This window comes from Pararge aegeria, chromosome 3, assembly GCF_905163445.1.
Source record: "Pararge aegeria chromosome 3, ilParAegt1.1, whole genome shotgun sequence".
NCBI lineage: Eukaryota > Metazoa > Arthropoda > Insecta > Lepidoptera > Nymphalidae > Pararge > Pararge aegeria.
Window position 1 is genome coordinate 9,933,859 of NC_053182.1, and position 21,224 is coordinate 9,955,082.

Genomic DNA, 21,224 nt, shown 5'->3' on the forward strand with positions numbered 1-21,224 from the left:
AATAGAGTGATTTTATACCACAAAATGAAGGGCTGTTAAATACCATACTCATTTAAGATAAACATTATCCCAAACCGCCCGCGCTGTATCGGACTTAATTATGATATCAAAAGCTGCATCGTCACAAACCATCACGTGCATCTCTTTCTAAACGCAGGATGAACTCCGCTCACATCGCCATTAGACACGATTCTATGCACGCTCTCGTATTTTTATTTCACAAACTACTAGTATACTCTCTGGCGGCGAGAACATAATAAATGATCCAACTATAATTTCATTTCGGCTATTAGGTAACAGCCATATTAAAGAGTCGATGATAGGACGAACAACTTGTCTCAGACTAATGTACGGTAGGTACCTAAATGCTTATAGACTTGTACTAGTGAATAGAGACTAGGTATTTTCGTAAACTTATGTTTAGTTTATTTTTTGTTACTTATATTATCTTTTTAAAAATCATTTTATTACTTTTTAGTGTGAAAATATTAGGCCAGGTGGAAAGCTTCGGCGGTGGCTGGTTACCACCCTGCTAACAAAGAAGTGCCACTAAGCGATTAAGCTTTCCGATACAATGTCGCGTAGGAACCGATTACTGGTATAAGCTTAATTTAACTGCCTTACCCTTGACAAGTTAGCCCGCTACAATCTTGACTGCTTCATCACTTGAGTTTGTAGTCAATGGCAATGGCGTGCCCATTCTCCTTCAATCAGAGTTGCATTAAAAATGAAGGGCATGCAGTGCTTTTTGCATGTATGAAGTGCACGCCACTGGTCAAGGGCTAATTGCCTCAATAGAAATTTCTAATGTGTTAAAAGTTCATAAAATTTCAGTAACGATCCATCAATTAAGTTCGGAATGTAGACGTTGAACTAATCTTCACACGAGTATGGAATATTACGCTTGTTCGTAGTAGAAATGCATTGATAGATTTACATTGGACAGGAGTAACTAAATCTTTAATTAAAGTGGCGGCTTTATCATGGCCGCGCTGAAATTAGCATGAACTGGAAGCTAGGATATAGTTTAACCTTTATGAAAGAGAGAGATTGATCGGTAAAAACGCTGAATTCATTCCGTCCTTCATAGCGTAACTCTTCTTTGAGATAATTGATGCTGTATGTGAATAAAGCTTTGTAAATTTTGGTTTTATTTACCTATAAAATTAGTAAGATAAATTCTCTTCGTTCTAGAACTATCAGTGTTTCTTTTAGATAATTTGCATTGCCAATCTGACAGTAACTGAATACTATTTGATATTTTCGTGAATGGTGAAGTTTTCTTCTAGGAATTTTATAAGCTGATATATTAGGACTAAGTATTTAATAAAAAAGGCAATCTAGATTGTTAAGAACCTATCAGTCTGTTCTCAAATACTCGCACTAAACTCTATTTATAAAAAAAACTACATGTAAGCAGGCTGTGGTGTGCAGTTTATACAGGCATAAAAGCTTTTCCTACCCTAAAGCTTTATTGGTACACCAATCAGTAAGTATCTGCGCCAACAGGAAAGACATGATTCATCAAGATAAGTTTTGCGTCTCAGCTCTATCTCACAGCATCCGTGCATTTTGCATATTTTGGATATAAAGAAGCCTAAAGATATGATCACGGCAAAAATCACATCAATCCATTGATCTTTTGCTGCGTGAAAGAAGAAACACGACAAAAGACACTTTATTAATAAACAGTTACTAGGAATATAATTAATGTAGCTATTATATTATAATTCATATAAGAGAATAAACTCATGAAACTGTGCAGCCATCCAGATTCCAAATCAAATAACTGTCAACTGTGTTGGCTTGTTAGATATAACAAATACAGTTGCGACAGAGTTTCACTTTAAGCCAATTAAACATCCGAAACTTTCAACTGTACAAACAAACAGATATGGCAATGTGTTTATTATTATTCTCTCCGATAATAGATTTATCTACAGAATAGTATTGCGGGTGAATCTTTCATAGTTCTCTCTTCTGTTTATTGAAAATGTATCATGACTCATGCCGATAGATTTCTGTGATAATAACTCAACAGAATCATCGACGTGGAAGTTGCATGAAATGTTTGTATGAAAACTCAAGTTTGAAATACCTATAAATTCATAGAATAATCACATTTCTGCAAAGCTAATAAAAAAGACCGTGCCCTCTTCTTTCCGCAAGTATCGTACAAGGCGACTGAGGAAATATAACGCAGAACGAGCAGCAACGTTATTAAGTATATTATATAACCCTATTAGGATTTCCACTTTCACGCAGCAACTGAGCAATGGATTGACGAGAAGCGATGATAGCCCAGTGCGTAAAGTCTTTCGTGAACACTGATTTCGAGTCCCGGCACGCACCACTAACTTTTCGGGGCTATGTGAGATTTTAACCAATTATTGGATTTACGCAATTTAAATATCACATGCTTTAAACGGTGAAGGAAAACATCGCCAGGAAACCTGCATGCCTGAGAGTTCTCCATACGTTCTCAAGGGCGTGTGAAGTCTGCCAATCTGCACTTGGCTAGCGCGAACCCTTCTCATACTGAGAAGAGACCCGTGCCCTGTCGTGGACCGGTAATGGGTTGATATTGATGATGGTATTAATTTAAATATAAAGATACCTACGATAGAAATGCAATATCCATGGAAAATGTGGTACGAAGATTACACTAGCAGTGCTTCTTATTACGCAGGACTAGGATTTCCGCAAAAATAAAACAAATATTACTTCGGGCAGAGTAACACCCTGGTTGAATCTCAAACGTATGATACGTTATTATTTATCCGCTTATTTATTCTACTACACTATTTATAGTATTTTCATCAATGTATCAAATCAACATTTAATATTTAGATAGCTCATACTATTTGATTAATTAGTGTAATGATTTATGATTACATTAATAACCAATTTTTGGAATATCAATTAAAATAATTAAATGAACATAAAACAGTATCTTGTAATAAATATGTGCCAACTACGTCACGTCCGTCGAGTGCCTATTGGGTGCTTGTTAACACTGTATAAGATCTTTAATTATTATCGCTTCGCGGGTTTGCACTCTGCGTTTAATAATCCAATATTAAATAAAAAAAAATGAATCAAACAAACCTAATTAGAATAAAACTATCCAAGTTTAATTGTTTCTGAGCGACAATTGTCAATCATAACTATCTTAAACTATCACAGCTAATCTCATGAAAAATAAATAAATAACTCTTCATGGTAGGTAGCTTTAAATGAAAAATCCCTTCCTGCTTTATGATTCAGCGTGAAGACCACAAACCGTGTCGAGTTCTCATCAGCTTTCGCCACTAGAATTGTGAAATAATTACCGGGCACGAATCGGCCAAATAGTTGATGCACGACACGAATATCACATCCCGTTGTTTTTAAACTCAGCTTAGCAGATAATGGATGGTCATTAAAGGCAACCAACTATTATGTTAAAACACCACATAAAAGAAATTCACATCAAAATTTGCCTACCTTATTTTAGATATCATTACAAATGATATCTAAAATTGTCGTTAGTAGTCTTTGGCAACCTTACCAATTAGTTAAACTATTAAGTGCTTTTTCAATACATTCACTTACACTGGTTTTTTTTTTACCATGGTTAAATCAGTAAATATTGATAGTTCTGCTGTTTTTTTTTTTTAGCAACACTGCATGGCAAAAAAATCAATGAATTGAAATGAAATAAAATTCAAATTCAAGAATACTATTTGCTCCTACTATGTTGTGAATTAACTGAGTTGCACTCGAATTTATACCTAATAATTGTCTGGCTCTGATAAACTGCCCATGCACATTTTCTCGGGGATGTTAATTGGATAAAACAACGTCCATACGAGCCATTACAGCAATAGTTTTAGAACCCTCAACATATTTCCCAAGGGTGCAAAACCCAACAATTGCACCTTTCCCCAAAGCTGCAGTAAATCTCAATGAAGCGGCGAACATTTTCCTCGTAATTCTGCATTCACACACTAATAAATTACACACGAAAAGCAATACACGCAATAGGTACTGCATGCAATTCCTCCAAATAGTACAATATCATTTGTTTTGGGCCAAGACTAGAAATTCCATTGAAGACCAATAATGCTATATATTTTAAGTTTATTAAATTTAAAACTTAATGATAGAATTTTGATAATTTCGAGGAAAAGTGTACGGTATCTTTTTACCATACTCTTATATACAAGTTATAATAATATACTAGTAAACAATAAGTATTATAGGCAAGTTCAAGTTTAATGAACTAATTCAATGTTTATTTGATTAAGCTGAGAGAAGCTTGAGATTTAATAAATAAATACCAACGTATTTTATATATCTTTCGGGTTTATTTAGAGAGAAGATTGAATTCTGTACCATACCGCACTGATATACCTATGCACAAAATTCTCAACCTAAAAAGTGTTATTACTAAATTTTTTGGCATAAGTAAGATTTATATTTGCGTCATAGCCTATGAAACGTGGAATACAAAGTCATTACCAAATACCAACGACACCAGATTTATACAAATCTAATGAGTACTTTGAAAATATAAAGAGCAAACAACTATACTACTGCCGCAATAATATTTCGTCGTGTAAATTTTTATGGATAAACCTTAAAACTTCAATTACTTTAAGGGCTGTTATTATTTTGTCGTCCAACACACGTTATACTCACATCAAGATTATGATCATCTAAATACATAGTTACTTCGTTATCAATAATAATTGCCTACTTAATGACCTGAAGGGAGTTTGAAAAATGTGGATGCACCCCGATAAACTGAATACATCTGAGTAACCTTTTCGAATGTACAGGCGTGATGTTATGTTGTGTAATTGCGTAAACAGTGGATATTTATGCAATATCAGCAATTGCGATTGATTCTTCATCAAATCTATATGGACTTTAAATAGGACTCTTGCGTAATAAACACCTTTCGAACAAAAAAAGAATTTTGCGTCTATCAATGACCGAACATAAAAAAAATTATTACCGAATTGATAACCTCCTCCTTTTTGAAGGAAGTCGGTTAAAAAATCTACATGTAAAAACAAGTATATCCCGGCCTTTCATAGGCACGAAATCCCCTTGAGAGTTATTCGAATACTTCTAACGCAATTAGGCAGTCTTGAGTTTGACTTAGCTCTTATTTCTCGCAATACATCGCATGCCGTTGATTCAGACGGGGGGGGGAGAAATTCATGCGTGTACAGTGAATGCCAATTGAGCTGTAAGGACCCTCGAGAAGCTTTCCTGAGTGAACAATGAGATATGAAGTGCAGGGCATGTAAGACCACAACACATGGCTTGCGGGCTGGAGTCTCGAATACGTTATTGACTGGGTATGCACCTTGATTATGCCAAGAGGCAAAACCTAGAAATTATTATACATAAAAATTCAAAGAAGTTGAATATAACATCTGTTCATAGTACCTTACTGTAATATAAACCTTTACTAAAAAGTTTCATCAGAAAACTCCACGAACTCATTAATATGGGTTGGTTTAACCCATTACCGGCCCACTACAGGGAACGGGTCTCCTCCGACAAGGAGAAAGTGTTAACGCCCTAGTCCAACACGCTGGCCCAGTGTGGATTATTTGAAACCACACACCTTTGAGAATATTATGAAGAACTCTCAGGCATGCAGGTTTCCTCACACTTTGAAGCAAGTTATATTGTACTTACTTTAAACGCACATAACTAGTAATATTAGTTAGAGGTATATGGGTTGGTTTAGATCTAAAATATTTCATATTACATTAAACGAGAAAGATTTAACGGAACTTTAAACAAATAAAATAATCTATTTAATAATTTTATCAGGCCACCGCAAAAATTCACGAAGAGAAAATAACAAAAGAAGCAGCTTTAATTAAATTATTTCTGTTGGTTGAATCCATAATTTACAAGAACGATAATAACTACCCGACTAGCCAGAAGGAAGGTAATGTTTTGAGATGCATCCGGTGGGAAGCTTCGGCCGTGACTAGTTGTGGCTAGTCTTGGCATACCCACAAAGACGTGCTGCCAAGAGATTTAGCGTTCCGTTACGATAGAAAACAATTATGGGTTTAATATTTTGGTTTAATATAACTGCCATACACCTAACAGGCTCGCTCGGCACCATCTTCGACGACATCATCATTGAGTGAAGCAAATAAAAAATCCTACCAACAAATTAAATTACACAAATTTTACAGAAAGAGCTGAAGAGTTTGTAATTTAGGTATATGAACGCGCTGATGTCGCAGTCATATTACGGCTTTCAGCAATTAAATATCGCGCTACGCAATAGAAGGCGGGCGAGGCAACGCGGTGGCTCCTGGTGCTATAGGTGAGAAGTTGTAATACAAATGTTTAAGGAACTAAAATGACTAACAACACTATCTAATTCGTTTCAGAGACATTATTTTGTCACATGTGGCGCTTATGAGAGCTCAACAACATTTCGATAGGGACAGTCAGTCCAATGTGTTAATAATAGAGGTCAGTGACGTTGCGTGTATACGTGTAAAGGCAAACCATTTTACCTTGCTGTTTAGGAAGACGAGCAAATGACCGCAATCAAAGCACAATCAGAGTGAAAGCCCATACATCGGAGGCTGGATCGGCACTCACGCTTTGGTGCGTGTTCTGTTTACATTACAACGTGTTAGATCTAATTATATAAGATGCGCTTGCTTCACGCGTAAGTCACGACTACCATATTGTTTCGCTGCAGCTTTTATCTCAGATTCGTTCGTTCTCTTCACGATTTCATTTGCCACGGTCTATCAATCACTAGAAATTATTATACTCGTTCTGTCGTTGCTTAGGTGCCTAAATATTATTATTATCACACATTCTGAGCGTATGGGGTTTTTCTATAACATATTATAATGTCAACTTAGTTCTATACCTCGAATAGAGGGAGATTGACTTGGGAGCTCTCCTAAATCCGCCCATAAGGTTAGCAGATAGCTCGAAGAACTTATAGAGCTGGATCTTTAAGACGATGGTAAAACTGCGACGAATTTAATGAATAGGTATTTGAAAAGTCTATTCCCGTCGCGCTGAACCTCGGTCAGACCGATTTTAACAATAAAAAATTGATGAGATTGGCGTTTCGAGCTGATTCAATTATTTTTAGCATGAAAATATTAAGAAAGATTGCGTCTCGGTTTCTCTTACCTTCTTTCATATTATTTATCCTATCCTACTAATATTATAAATGCGAAAGTTTGTATGGATCGCTGGATGGATGTTTGTTACGCAAAAACTACTGAACCAATTTGATTGAATTTTGGAATGGAGATAGATTATATCCTGGACTAACTCATAGACTGCTAATTATCCCGGAAAAATGTACGATTCTCGCAGGATTCATAAAAAACTATAAACAACAGCTGGTCTTCCGTATTCGTCTTTGAGTCTTCTGAACATGTCGAAAAAAGATGACTTACATTTTAGTGGGTCAAATTTTCAAGCTTTTCAAAAAAGAAATTATATATGGTGTTAGAGAACGAAATTCTTTGACAGGCAACAACGAGCCCCTCTTAATCAGTGCACTAGTTTAGTTAACAGTAAGATAAATGTACCTCAAAGTCCTACCTATGGTTGCTTCAAATTATTAACTTGAGCAAACACGACCCACAAAATATGTTGACCCCACACTCTTACACGCTCTATGCTCTTTGTGGATATAAAACGTGTTGTAATACGAGAACAAAAACATACATCACAATGGCATAGGTAGGTACCTACTTCAAATATCGAACAATTTACAAGTGCCCAGTAAACACTCGTCTTGACCTATTCGTATAGAGCCAGTAGCCTTAGTATAAGATTTTCTTGCTCGCAATCGAGGTAGTTTTAGAGTATTAAAATCTGTATCGTCAAAGTTAAATGGAACTAATGTCTCCCACTTTAGAATCCGAATCTTGTAAATCTTATTTTTATTTTAGAAACTTTCTGTCCATACCCAGAGCATTGTAGGCAAATTTGAGTTCTAAAACAATATAAATGAGATCTATTTTACTCCGATGTTCAAGTAATTTCAAACTCGAAAACAACTTCTCAATTGCGAGCTAGCGAATCTTGTACTAAGGCTACAGGGCAGTTCGACATTCGCACGAGTTACTCTGCAATGTATGTTTGTCGAGGCAAAGTAAACTTAGCTACGAAAGCGTTATATGCCCAAAGTAACATGTTACCTGTTTATCACATTGTGTACTAAGCTCATCATAAGCTGCTTTATATACCTGCTAAGCGGTCCCACGTGACTTCCTCCGCGTATGAATAAACCTTCAAAGAAAGATAGTCGTATGTTGTCACGGACTGTTTTTTAGAACTCTTAAAGAGGAACAATTCCGTCATACTTACAACAAACTTCCGTTCTTTTGGCGTGACGTTTACAGTTCACGTATCGCACGCATCAGAATATCTCAAAAAGGATATTTTCTGCTGTTTTCGCAACATTTCTCATTTAGTTACGTGGTTGTTCTCATCCAGTTCGAACCAGCAGGTACTGAGATTAGCGCGTTTAACCAAAAAAACTAAAAAGTTTTATAAAATTATAGCTGACCCGCACCCACTTCATTGGGCTTCAAACATTTTTACTCGTGATGAAATTATGAATTTGGTTCGGTTCGGTCACTGAGTCCTATGATTTATTTCCTGACTTCCAAAAGGAGGGTTATATGCATAGACTGCATATATATGTATGTATTTGCTTGCCAATTTGGCTGTTTTATCAGGTTTCGAAAGAGTGAATGATTATGATTGAATAAATAATGTTTATTTTTTCACAATTTCTTAATATTAGATGTAATAATACCAACATACATTATTTTTTAATAGATTGCCATGTTGAGCGTATAAAAAAACCGTCTAATAGAATTATTCGTCCAAATTATATGCAGTAAAAGGGAAACGTCTTTTGTTTTAAATACTTAATACTTCAACTAACTTTATTATTATTACTACTTATTATTATTACTACTACTTAATACTTAATACTTTATTATTATTATTATATTACTTATTTCACTATGAATTCATGATTTTTGATACTATGACCAATAAACATGACCATGAACATGATAAAGATTTAATATGTTTTTTAATATAAGAAACTACCTTTTATTACTTAAATATATAAGGTTATAATACATATGCTGTCGCTAACTTTTTTGTAGACACTATCAAGCTTTACAACTTTTCTATAGAATTTAATCATATATTGATGAGATCGTTATGGCAGCGTTTTTAAGACACGTTTTCTTTCGACCGTTTTTTCTCCGATTAACTTTGCAATCCGACTACCGCGAAAGTTCTTTTCAGTTTCAGGTTAATATATAGCATATAGCAATCACAATACTGTGGCTTAATATTGCTGAAAAGTTTTTCTAAAAACCTGTTCAGTACATCCAGAGATCCATCGCAAACTTTACCTCTTTATAATATTAAGTATAGATTATTAATTATCGTTCATCAAAGTACACATACAACCATAATATACACAGAGCTTTAGGTTCAATTGGCGGCCTATTCGCTAGCAAGCAATCTCTACCAGACGACGAAGAATGTCTATTGACGACTAAAGTCTAGTTTATGGATGTACGTGCGTATATGGTTGCCTAAGAGAACACAAACATACTTTCTCGTACACCATAAGATAAGTATGAGAGAGCGAATTATAATTTTTTCTTAGTTACATACTTATTAAAAAGTTTGACTATTAATATGTTAGTCGAACGTACATATTTCCCTGGAAACGTAATATGCCTCTCTAATAGAGAATTATATATTGGTTCCTTTTGCAATGGAAAGCCTGGGGTCATGGAGTCTCAGTGTAAAAAAAGTCATAAGAGATATATGACACATTGATTCTGTCTGATCTGGTGATAAAAGGGCTCGCTCGTTTTTGGCACAAAGGATCAACACGGGCATGACCTTTGAAATTAGTTGAGTTATAAGTTTTATTGTAACATTAAAAATAAAAAGTTCTAATGTAAGAAAAACTAATAATAAGATCAGAATATTGCGTCAAACTCAAAGTTAATTGCAGTCCCAAAAACAAGATCAGTTAAAGTTATATTATAACAAAATAAATGCTTTGGTCCTTTGACGAAGCTGTATTCTTTGCTACGAACATGTTGTGTAAGTAATTACTTACTTTCAGAAACGGTTCTAATTAGTTTAGCTTGCACAAACAAATGTGTTAATTTTACATTCCGTGTTCATGCAAACTTTAGGTATGTAAATTGGCAAGCAAGCAAGCGAAATTATCGCTATACTTAGTCGTAAGAATTGAAATAATCATATCCACGGCACATCTTTGCCCTCGCCAATTCTTTATAAACAGCGCTTAAGGGTCTATACTTCCTTTACCGTTCGTTAAAAATAAAAAGCAAAAAAAGCACATAACACTAATAGAAACCAACTTCAACCAAAAAAAGAATATAAAACACATCCTCGTATAGTCCAACGATTAAAATTAAAAATGGGCTAGCAGATGTGCTCAGATCATGTGTGACTCGTGGGGTCGTTCATAGGAAGTAAGCGTATGTAATTGTGGCGAGTGGACACAATGAGGGGAATTGGCCAGTGCGCCGATTGTTGTGCGACCGACGCCCGCACCCATTGCCATTGATTGAATGAATGCATGACTTTTAACAAACAAACGCTGACCAAACGGACCGTAAATGTTTTGCGAGGCCGGTACATTGCTCCTCATTCTCTATTATCTCAACCGCGTTGATCAATAAATGTTAATATTATCTATCTATATTAATTTTTTAAAGCTAGTTTCTTTTATCTGTATGTTCAAACTTGTTAATCAAAAACAGACAAGCTGGTTTTTTTGCGTCATCCAAATATTATAATTTCAAGTAAGTTTCTCTATTTGAACAGGCTCTTCAACCAAAAAGTAGGACACGGGCAGTTGGCCTCGTCCACAAATTCTCAACGCGTTATGGCTATATTGGGAGTGTATCTGAGGGACAAAACTCGTAACGCAGAAATTTGTTGGAGAATATATTTATTGACATAGTCCAAGCTAGCCAGGTTATGCCTGACGCAGAACCGATGGTACCTGGTTCGCGATGACTCTCGCGCATATTATTGAGGTGAAATTGTATAAGGATCGAAAAATTTCGAATCGTAGTTTAAGCAGTGATACAGACAGGCGAAGCTAGTACATTTCCGATATTTTATATTATTGGATTGGATTTTGGCTTATTTTATATAAGAACCACTGCCTTTCTGACGTCAACCTTCCTTGTGAACAGTTTTATAGTTTTGCTATCTACACTTTCCGGTTTGCTTTGCTATAAAATTTACACCAATATGATCCTTCAGATAATTGTTTTTTATCTACAGATTGAGTGCAAACGCTTTCTAGATTATTCCTGTATTGTCCCTGTATTGTCATCTAAAACTTCATCTAGACATTCATCAGATCAAACTATCAAATAGAAATGTAATATAACTGTTTACGAAAATAAAAAGAAAATTTTATTCAATACACCGCTAACGAAGGTTTGAAGTGTTGATCCACTTATAAATTGACGAACTCAATGAAATCTGGTAGTAGACTGCTATACCAGGGGCTCAAAATTTCAAGCTCTCATTAATATATACGAAACGTGTTCTACCCAAGAAGTATGTCCCGGATATTTCAATTCCAATCTAACAACATGACGCTCTAGCTGGAAATTGTCTCACTCAATCATCGATTTAAGAACCTAGATTTTGTGTTCTCAGTAGGTAGCATCGTAGAGTTAGGAAATTAGCATTGTCCAGATGCTTTGGAAAGCTCTTTAAAGGGTCTGGTCCGGATATTATCACTAACATGTGTAAAATCGATAAGCAAGCAAAATTGGAACAAAAATTTGAAAAAAAGGACTAAGCTCTCAATGTTTTTTCTATAAGAGAGGAAGACTGTACCTATCAGCATTAATAGACATTAATAGACTTAGGATAATGATTGCTGCTGAGAAGATTGTGTCACATAGTAACATACCTAACACCAGACCTGATACGCCTATCACAAAAGTACGATTAAAAGAAAGACCTATTGATTGTTGTCTACGCACAATTTTGGATGTTGTTGTACATCACAAATAACAATCAAATCCCCTTAAGTTTATCAAAGTATTCCAGAATATAATACATAATGATGGCTCTGATTTTTGGGCGGTAAGCTCTTATCCACTATGATTTAAAAATTCAAACGCCGTCATCGTAATAATGAAATCATAGTTTTATGTTCGCTTAACGTTTCAATATTTTCGATCAGCAATAGTACTTATTGATCGAAATATGAAATGCGCTGCTGCGTAATAGTTCTTCACTCGCTTCGATACAATGACTAGCAATACTCCTCTATTATTGTATAATAAAGCAGTACAAAAACACATTTAGCGACAAAATATTTAAAAGCACCAATATTTGAACTTAAAATTTTGCAAACCGTAAATAATAATCTAAGTTCATCATTCATAACAATGCAATAAAATAGCTAGATACTGATGAGAAGAAAGATTGGCGTAGCAGCGCGATAATCACGGCACGGCAGCGTGTAGAATCGATAAGATAGCTAGGGCCGTGCGACAGGTCCAAGATTATCAACGCATTCTGCACGGTGATGGCTACCTGCCGCATCTTTCACGCATCTACGATTTTTCCTTTAATGGAGATTCCACGCGTACCTGTGTATTGACTCGTGCTACGTTTCTAGGCTCATTATAAAGTCATTACCAATGTTATAAATAAGAAAGCATGTTAGCTGATAAGTCCTTCCCAACAGATCGTTTTTGATAGTTAGTAGAGATAGTTTATGAGCCAAAGATGCACGCAGTATTTTCGCATTCTATTATGGAATATTCAGATATTATATATTTAGGGGTATTCGATTGTAGGAGTAACTGAGCCTAAACCTATAATAGTATTTATTAATAAAAATTAAGTTTAAAAGTTTATTGCTAAATAAATGTTCACTATTCAGTTAAATCGAGGTTAATCCTATTTAAACTCTATATTATGCAGAAATGCCTAGTCTTGATAAATTCTTCAAAACTTTTAATGGCACGTTGAAATCTCCGGATGCAGAACAATATACTTGTGCTGTTATTTAGGTCATCGTTTCTATAACATACAGCAACAACGTTATTAAATTAACTCATTCGGTCATATGGATCGTCAGAGGTCTCACTAGTTCCAGTAAAGACGTGTTATTTATTATTGTTGACGATCTTCTTTTGAAATTATAATCCATAATTTAGGAAATTTCTAAAGGATTACATATAAAAACCTTGGGTATGAATTAAACTTCATTGGTAATTAAAAATATCCAGCTTATTATGTAATATGCTCCATTCCTCCTTCTAGTTTTAGGTTAACGAATATAATATAGTTATTTAATTCAATTCTTGTTTATGGCTTCTGTCCGTGCCAACCGGGCACAAGGTACTTCGCCAATGTCTTGTAGATGGAGATGAATGAAAAGTTAATTTTGATTAGTTAATATAGTTTTGACAAAATATGAATGAACGCTTAACTATTGGCTTCATTATTGGCTAGCATGGCTAACTTAAATGAAATGAGCATAATGAAATAGCATGGCTAACTTAAATGAAGAAATTTAATTTAATTTGGGAACCTCAATGGATGTCATATTAAAATGTCATTATAAAAAAACACTGGTTTACGAGTCAAGTGATGGCAGTAAGCCCACTATTATTGTTTCTTATAAATTATTAATGTAAAGATTTTTTTTTATAAGGTCCTCAGCAAAAAAAATCTATTTTAAGTAACATTTTTTGAGTTAGGTACTGCGTTCTGTTGGGAATAAATAAAGCAGGAACCTGTCAATACGAAAACCGTTACGCATCAATGCTCCTTTCGACTCGACAGGTGCTAGCCAACTACGCGTGTACTGCAACTTTACGATATTACAGCATAAACAATGTGGATATTAAACGGCATTGACCTTAAGCAGGCATTATTACTTATAACCTTTAGATTCTTGCACCATAAAACTATACATGGATACGAATATTTTGATAGAAAAAGACCATCATGATTTTTTTCATGCTATATATATTAGTATTTGACGTGCACATACGATAACATTTCGTTTATTCTTCGTGTTTGCAATTGGATCTTGATAATATATAGAAAAATATAAATAAGTGAAAAAGTTTGGTTTATAACTTACCTCCGTTTCCAGCGTTGGTAATAGTAACCCAGAAGTCAATAGTCTTCTCAGGCCCTAACTCCTCATAGTCCCACTTCTTTTTAACTTTCACCACACCACTTGGTTCAACTGTAACCCACGGATTTTCGTCGCGAATCTTAAAAGTTTCCCGATCAGTCTCTTTTTCGAGTGTAAACACAGCACGTCCTTCGACTTCACCATCAGCCTCAGTAAATTCAATGCGTTTTGTAGGCCGAACAGCACGCGTTACTCGACGCTTTTCACGATGAAGAATTGGTAACTGTTTTGGTTCACGGATAATAAATTCGATGAAGACTTGAGCAAGGCGACTTTTTCGCGGAGGGGTTCCGGTATCGTGAGCCAATACTTGTAATTCTACTTCATGATTATCTGGTTCACCAGCAAGTATGAGTTCTCCTGTTTGTGGTACTATTACAGCAAGGTTGGTTGGAGTTTTGATGGAATAGTATATGCGATCTCCATCAGCATCAAATGCATGCACTTTACCAATATTTGAAAACCTTTGCCAATGCGCAGTACCATTTCGACAGTTATTGTCACAAGACCCGTTGACAGTAAAATAATATATTTCCTGTTCAAACATAGGTTCATGGTCATTCTCATTAGTGACAGTAATTCTAACTGGAAGGCTCGCCTTACTTGCACCATGTAAATCGGTTGCCTGAATAACTAAATCGTAAATATTCTTAGATTCAGCATCCAAAGGTTTCATAGCAATTATTTCCACGTCACCATCCGTTATAACTGATCTGACCTCAGAGTTGCTTTTTTGATCTTTATCCCGAAGAGCAAAAACAGATTCATCATTGCCTTTAACAATCTTATAAGCTATAAGACCAACATTGACAAGTGCATTCGCTCTTATAGGTGGAAATTCCACAGCGGTCCCGGCAGGAGCATTTTCGGAAATCTCCCCATTTAAGCCATTTGTTTCGACAAAATGAAGTATGTTCCGGCGATCTATAACTAAAAGATGTACGGAATGAGCCGAACTGCTAAATGGTGTTTGCTCCAATATGGCCAGATTGAGAGGTTGGTTTAGCAGCGGTGCAAGATCAGCGGTTGTCATAAGAAGTCCATCGTCCAGAAGTGTGAAGAACGGGGCATATTCAGGGTCGAGTAGCGTGTACCTTGAATGATTGCCGACGAAATGGCGGACGGCGTGGCCAGGGCGGACGTCGTGAGGCAAGAGGATAAGTGCGCTCGTCTCAAGCGCTATAGTTAGGACGTAGAGCAATGCTCCTCCCGCCAACACAATGCGCGCCATAGCTCTTATGAAGGATGTTTACAGTTACCCCGACATTTCCACCTGAAAAAAAATATTTTCTTGTAGACACCTTAGCTAGGCCTGCCTCTAAACTAAACTGTTAAACAGTAACACTAATTCATCTTTGTTTTGTTTCATCCTAACCAACAACTAAACATGATTAAGTAAAAGAACGAATAATTAAGGTGCCTCTACTCTTGGAACGTAAAATAGAGAGCTGCCCGCTGTAAAAGCAGACAACTTTAACTAATTTCTACAAACGTAAATCCACCTAGGTATCACTAAAATTGACCCCAAGCATGTTATAATAATATGAAAGCTGATTCTATTGCTCAGTTTATTTAAATTGCTCAATGAAGAAGAAAAAAACTATATAAACTTGGCTAACAGCTACAATATATATTTACTACCATTTCATGAGACCGACTTGTAAAGAGGATTAAAGTAGGTACATATTTACAAGGAAACTCTTATTAGAATATGAAAATATGAGTGTCGGGTACCTATGTACTCTAAGTCTGACTTCACAGCTTCACAGATATGTTAATGTTAACAAATAGTATCCTTAGATAGTATCATAATATGGGGCGGCATGAAAGCACAAGGCGCGCGTCGACGGCGACGGCGGCATCGACTTAGGGCGGCTCGGTGGGGCAGTTAGCACACATGCAGAGCTTTATTTAGGCGGCAGGCGGCACCGCCAGCGTCTCGCGACCGATCAATACCCCCTTTGCGCCGCCGCGCGTCGTTTTGCGAGCAAATCTAGACTGTATGCGCTTCAGTTCACGACACACCATCAAATATTCACACACTTATTAAACTGAATAGAAAACCTACGCTATTTCGGTGAACTTCACAAATATGCACGGACTGCAGTATTTACAGATGAAAAGGCTAAACTGTCATAACCTATTTAAGGCCCAATCAATGAAAAATACTTTGGTATATAACGGAGTGAAATGATAAATATAACACTTATTAAACTATCACTTTAATCCCTACTTGTCACAAATAAATGTTTTGTCATTACTATTTTAAAGCTAATATTGTGGCACTCGTATCAAACATATGAGATAGATGTAAACAAATTAGAAAACTTAGAAATTTACGGTAATTTTAAATAAACACTATTCACAGATTTACGCTAAACCGACACAGTAATACTAGATTTACGAAATAATACGTACTTATTGTAGATGCGGATAATATAACGAAATCGTGCGTTCGGTGAATGCTCCACTGTCATACGTCACCAACCGTACGCAAGCGGCGTCGAAACGCGACTGGAGACTTGAAATCTGCAGCGCGCGCGCGTATCGAACGTAGATGGCCGACCCCGCCACCCCCGCTTTTGCCACCCCTGCCTTGTGCTACGCTACGTACGGTAGCATCGGTCCTTCCCCCGATTTCGATTCGATGCATAAACTACATTTTGCCCTTACACGCTGAACATTTTTTGTGATAAACGCAAATAATAACTAGTTTTATCAGACGTTTTTAAACTGTATTATGGTATTAGTTTTTTTTTAAATAAAATTAACCACCAACAATGTGCAAACTACATAGAAATTAGAATTAGAACAGTTCTATGCGCGCAATTTAAAAAAAAAATTCGTAATAGGACTCGGAACGGCCTTTTTTATAATCTCTCCCCTTTTTAATTTTACTAGGTAAGTACTATTTTTCATACAATTACTACACACGCGCTTTAAAGTTGAGTAGAGCAACTCATTTTCTGCTAAAAAAAATTCAGTTCCTACCAGCCCAGCGTTGGGAAACGTGCCACGTGTAGAATTGTCTAAATTTGATCGAGATATGTACCTACCTACCCATAACTCATTCAACTGAATAAAATAAACATGAAGTCAGCGACATTAAGTCTAAATTGGTCTACTGGTTTTTACTTGAACTCAAACAATTAAACCGACCAATCAATAGTTCCATAAAATTTACCTCCTCGGTAGTCGGCTTGGCGTGCGTGTAACATACATGGATTAAACCTAACCGTTCATAATCTTTCATACTAACATGTTCCACCAGGTTTGTACTCCATATTGTGTCTTAACACATTGATAGGTAGTTCAAAAAACTTCAATTACAAGCAGTCCTGCAGCTGAAGAAAGAATGCGTTAGTCATCTGTCAGTTGGTTATTTAAAACAATACCTAAAAAAAGATGGATTCAATATTTTACTCTCATAGAAAACAGTTGACGTAACCTTGTAAAAGTACAAATTGAATTTAATAAACTATGTCTAGTCTATCTCATACTTCATTTGTGGTTTTTAATATAGCCGCCGTACCTCTGAAAGGTTAGCCCGCTACCGTCTTGGACTACATCATCACTTACCACCAGGTGAGATTGCAGTCAAAGGCTTACTTGTAGTAGAATAAAAAAGAAAAAAATTACATGTTGATAATATCATCATTTTTAATGATGATTATTATTATTATTTGTAACCAGGCAAATAAACGAGAAATTTAACGCCACACTAAGAATTACATCTACCAATAACAACCTGTTAGGAATGCATTCTTTGGACAGCCAAACTCTAAAAATGGATTAAATTCAAATCTTTAGACCACTAACAAAATAGACAAATTAGGAACTTATATTATATCAAATTAAAGAGGAAGTTGTATAAACAGTTTATTTAAACAATTTTATAGACTAGTATAAAAATAGCCAAAGCTACAGAACTGAGCAAATATAATTTGTTTGTGACTTTTGAAAAGTATATTGTAAATATGCATACAATTTTTATATTTTTACATTTAATAGAATAATATGCTAAAACAGTTTAATAACAGCTCTTATAATAGTAAAACAATGTAAACAAAACATTTTTTTTTATAAGTAGGAATTTGGATAACTATGAATACATTATGAACATTCACTGTCTTAGGATTTTCTGAAGCTGAATAAAGAAATTCCGAATGTGCTTTGCACAAATTGTATTTTAGCACCATTTTTCCATTTGAATTGAAATCTTTGCTGAATATAGGAAAGGTGGATCTCTTGCATGCTCTTGAATGCTCTTTTAATGCTGTCTGCACCTTCCTTTCATCTTCTTCGTAAATTTAGTGGGAACCACTGTGGGCCATATAATTATTGTACAATAACTATATAGTCAACTGAAGCACAGATATATATTACTGGGATTGATATCTACAATGTTTTCCATGCTGCAAGACCACTTTCTTTACATCTCAAATCAAGAAAGACAAATTGGTCTTCTACTGTGACATAATACATATAAATTATCAATTTAACAGAGTTGATAATTTAGCAACACACAGTAAATAAATCTTCTTGTATCACTTTGTATCATATTTTCACTATTTTCTTAATTTTATTTATTCCTACTATATTATATACAATTGATTTAGATCATAAATTTTGACAGTATAAAGCTTTTACTCAAACAAAAAAAATATTTTGCACTTGGTGCTCTATCTAATGGTAACATTTGTTACCAACATTTTATACTAGATATTGTGAGTGAATTGCTTAGGTCCACTGGTATCACTGTTGTTCTTATATCTAATCTCTTTTATAGTTAATTGCTTCCCCTGATGAATTCTCTGTAGGTGGCTTCTCATATCATAGGAACGTGAAAATGACCGGTGGCATACTGGACACTGTGTTTTACCTGCATGTGAGTCTTTATGCAATGTTAATGAAGTAGGATGTTTAAATCCTTTGGGACACAACTGACATCGAAACTTGGCCAGGTCTGATTCTGAAAACAATTAAATTCTTATTAGAACAAATAAAACTTAATTGTACAATTCATTAAGAATCTTATTGCTAAATAAACCTTTAATAATAACTAAAGGTTGGTAATGCACCACCACAAGACAGGAAAATTACTCTGGAAATATTGCACACAAGAATTATTCACAATTTATTAGCAGAATGAAGTTATTAACTTGTACAGATTAGGTTTCCATTAATAAATGAATGATTAGTGTCATTGGTTTGATATGGCTGCCATTTGTTTTCCCTAAGTTTTATGCCCTCAAAATAAAGTCAGATCAAGTGATAACAAACAAAATTTAATTTTAATTCTCCTCAAATTTAATTTAGTACTTAAACCCTTGTAAAGACAGGTAAACAGTTTAGAATAAAATCTGTAAAATGTTTTAATTCCATTCCCACCTTCTTGCACTGTTGTGCCTTTCCCGAAGTAGTTCTAGCACAATCTCATTGTTTATTTTGAGGGATTGAAGGGAATATATAAAATATTCAGTAGTTTATATTTATATTTCAGCTGAATATTTCCACAACTGACATCCTCTCCACAACTCCCTATTTAGCACCTCTTCAGACCATTTCCATGACAATGTTTATAATTCAGCATATCAATGGCATATCAGCCTACAAGAACAACCCTGAAAAAGAATAAAATCCAAGAACTAGATTTTACAGACTAGTTTAAAAATATGGCATACAAGAAATCTGGCAAATGACCCACATGATTTATGCGACTCTGCTAAAGCTGCTGAAGGTCCTCTTCTTTTTAATGTACATAATTATATTTTAAATATTATATATGTAGGTATGTCTAATTCTTTTACGAATTCTTGGAACTATGTGGCACTGCCAGTCTATTAATGTGTAACTATTGGGCACAGGCCTCCTCTTCATAGGAGAGAGGTTGTTACAGCATATACCCACCGCATTGCTCCTATGCAGGTTGAAGAGCTTTCCCAACTATTATCACAAGAAAATGATGATAAAAGTTGAAATGTGTATGAATGAAATAAATAAAAATTACTGACCTGAATTACTTTTATCAGATAAATCTTCTACTGATGTAGATTGTGTATCAATTTGCATTTCTTCACTTGTAGATGTGCTTGGGTTTGGATTTGTTGTACCATTATCTATTTTGGATGTCTCAGGCTTGGTCTCCTGTGCATCACTCTCATTATCTTGGGAAGCTACTGAGTTGGATTGTGGAATGCTTTCACCTCTACTCCAAGGTAGGGTTGTTAAATTTACAGGTTCCTCAGCAAGGACGGGCACAGGTAAGTCATTGACTCTATTTGATTTAGAACTTAAGTCTAATGAATTATTGTCAGTGATTCGTAACTGGCTGTTTGACGATTCATCCTCTGCGTTGTCAGTCAATCCCTTAACCTCCAAAAGCTCTGCAGTAATCAGAAAAGATTCCAATTGCTCCTGGAATATGTTCACCTCACCGTGATACATAAAATTGATAATTGCATTGAGATCCTCAAACTTGAAGTTTCTAAATATAATAACAGGATGCTGGCAGGGGTTTTCTTTAAAAATTTGTCTAAAATAACTACTGCATGCTGATAGTAACATTTTGTGAGCTCTTATTTTGCCACCATCACAACATAGGGTCACGTCTACTAAGTCATTTTCAAACCTCAGCGCATTAAATGCCTCCGTTACGTGAGTAACATAATTATTCCACCTTAAAGAAAACTGTGGTGCGTTATTATTCATTTTCACTTAAAACTAAATCCGAAATACCTTATAAATATAATACCTTTACCCAATTTACTTTATTTGGAAAAGATAAAAAATAACCACAGTCCACTAATGCCAAAGACCAACCCACAGGTTGAGAATAATCTACCACAGACGCACAAATACGTCCTCGTTTGTGGCACAGACCAACTCTTGGCAAACCACAGCAATCACAACAACAACATTTTGAGTTATTTTCTGACATAAAGTGATTTTACTT

General features: G+C 35.3%; 2 protein-coding genes across 3 annotated transcripts in view; both read right to left on the reverse strand.

The window, feature by feature from the left end:
* Positions 1–16,766, reverse strand: part of LOC120636979 (neural-cadherin-like) — a 209,328-nt gene extending 192,562 nt beyond the window's left edge. The window contains exons 1-2 of the mRNA XM_039908558.1: positions 16,688–16,766; positions 14,213–15,542 (exon numbers count right to left, since the gene is read on the reverse strand). Of these exons, the coding sequence (XP_039764492.1) occupies positions 14,213–15,500 (1,288 nt within the window). The 5' untranslated portion in view covers positions 15,501–15,542; positions 16,688–16,766. The remainder of the gene's footprint in view (positions 1–14,212; positions 15,543–16,687) is intronic.
* A 1,451-nt stretch (positions 16,767–18,217) lies between these two features.
* On the reverse strand, positions 18,218–21,079 carry LOC120635659 (protein abrupt-like). 2 transcript variants are annotated; one of them, XM_039906746.1, is made up of 3 exons: positions 21,024–21,070; positions 20,284–20,948; positions 18,218–19,241 (listed from the first exon to the last, which is right to left on the reverse strand). In XM_039906746.1, the coding sequence occupies exons 2-3, from the start codon at positions 20,834–20,836 to the stop codon at positions 18,988–18,990; spliced, it is 807 nt and encodes a 268-aa protein (XP_039762680.1). In that variant the 5' UTR covers positions 20,837–20,948; positions 21,024–21,070; the 3' UTR covers positions 18,218–18,987. The 2 variants fall into 2 exon arrangements, with proteins under 2 accessions (XP_039762680.1, XP_039762672.1); XM_039906738.1 differs by having other exon boundaries at positions 20,284–21,079.
* Between the last annotated feature and the right edge of the window lie 145 nt (positions 21,080–21,224).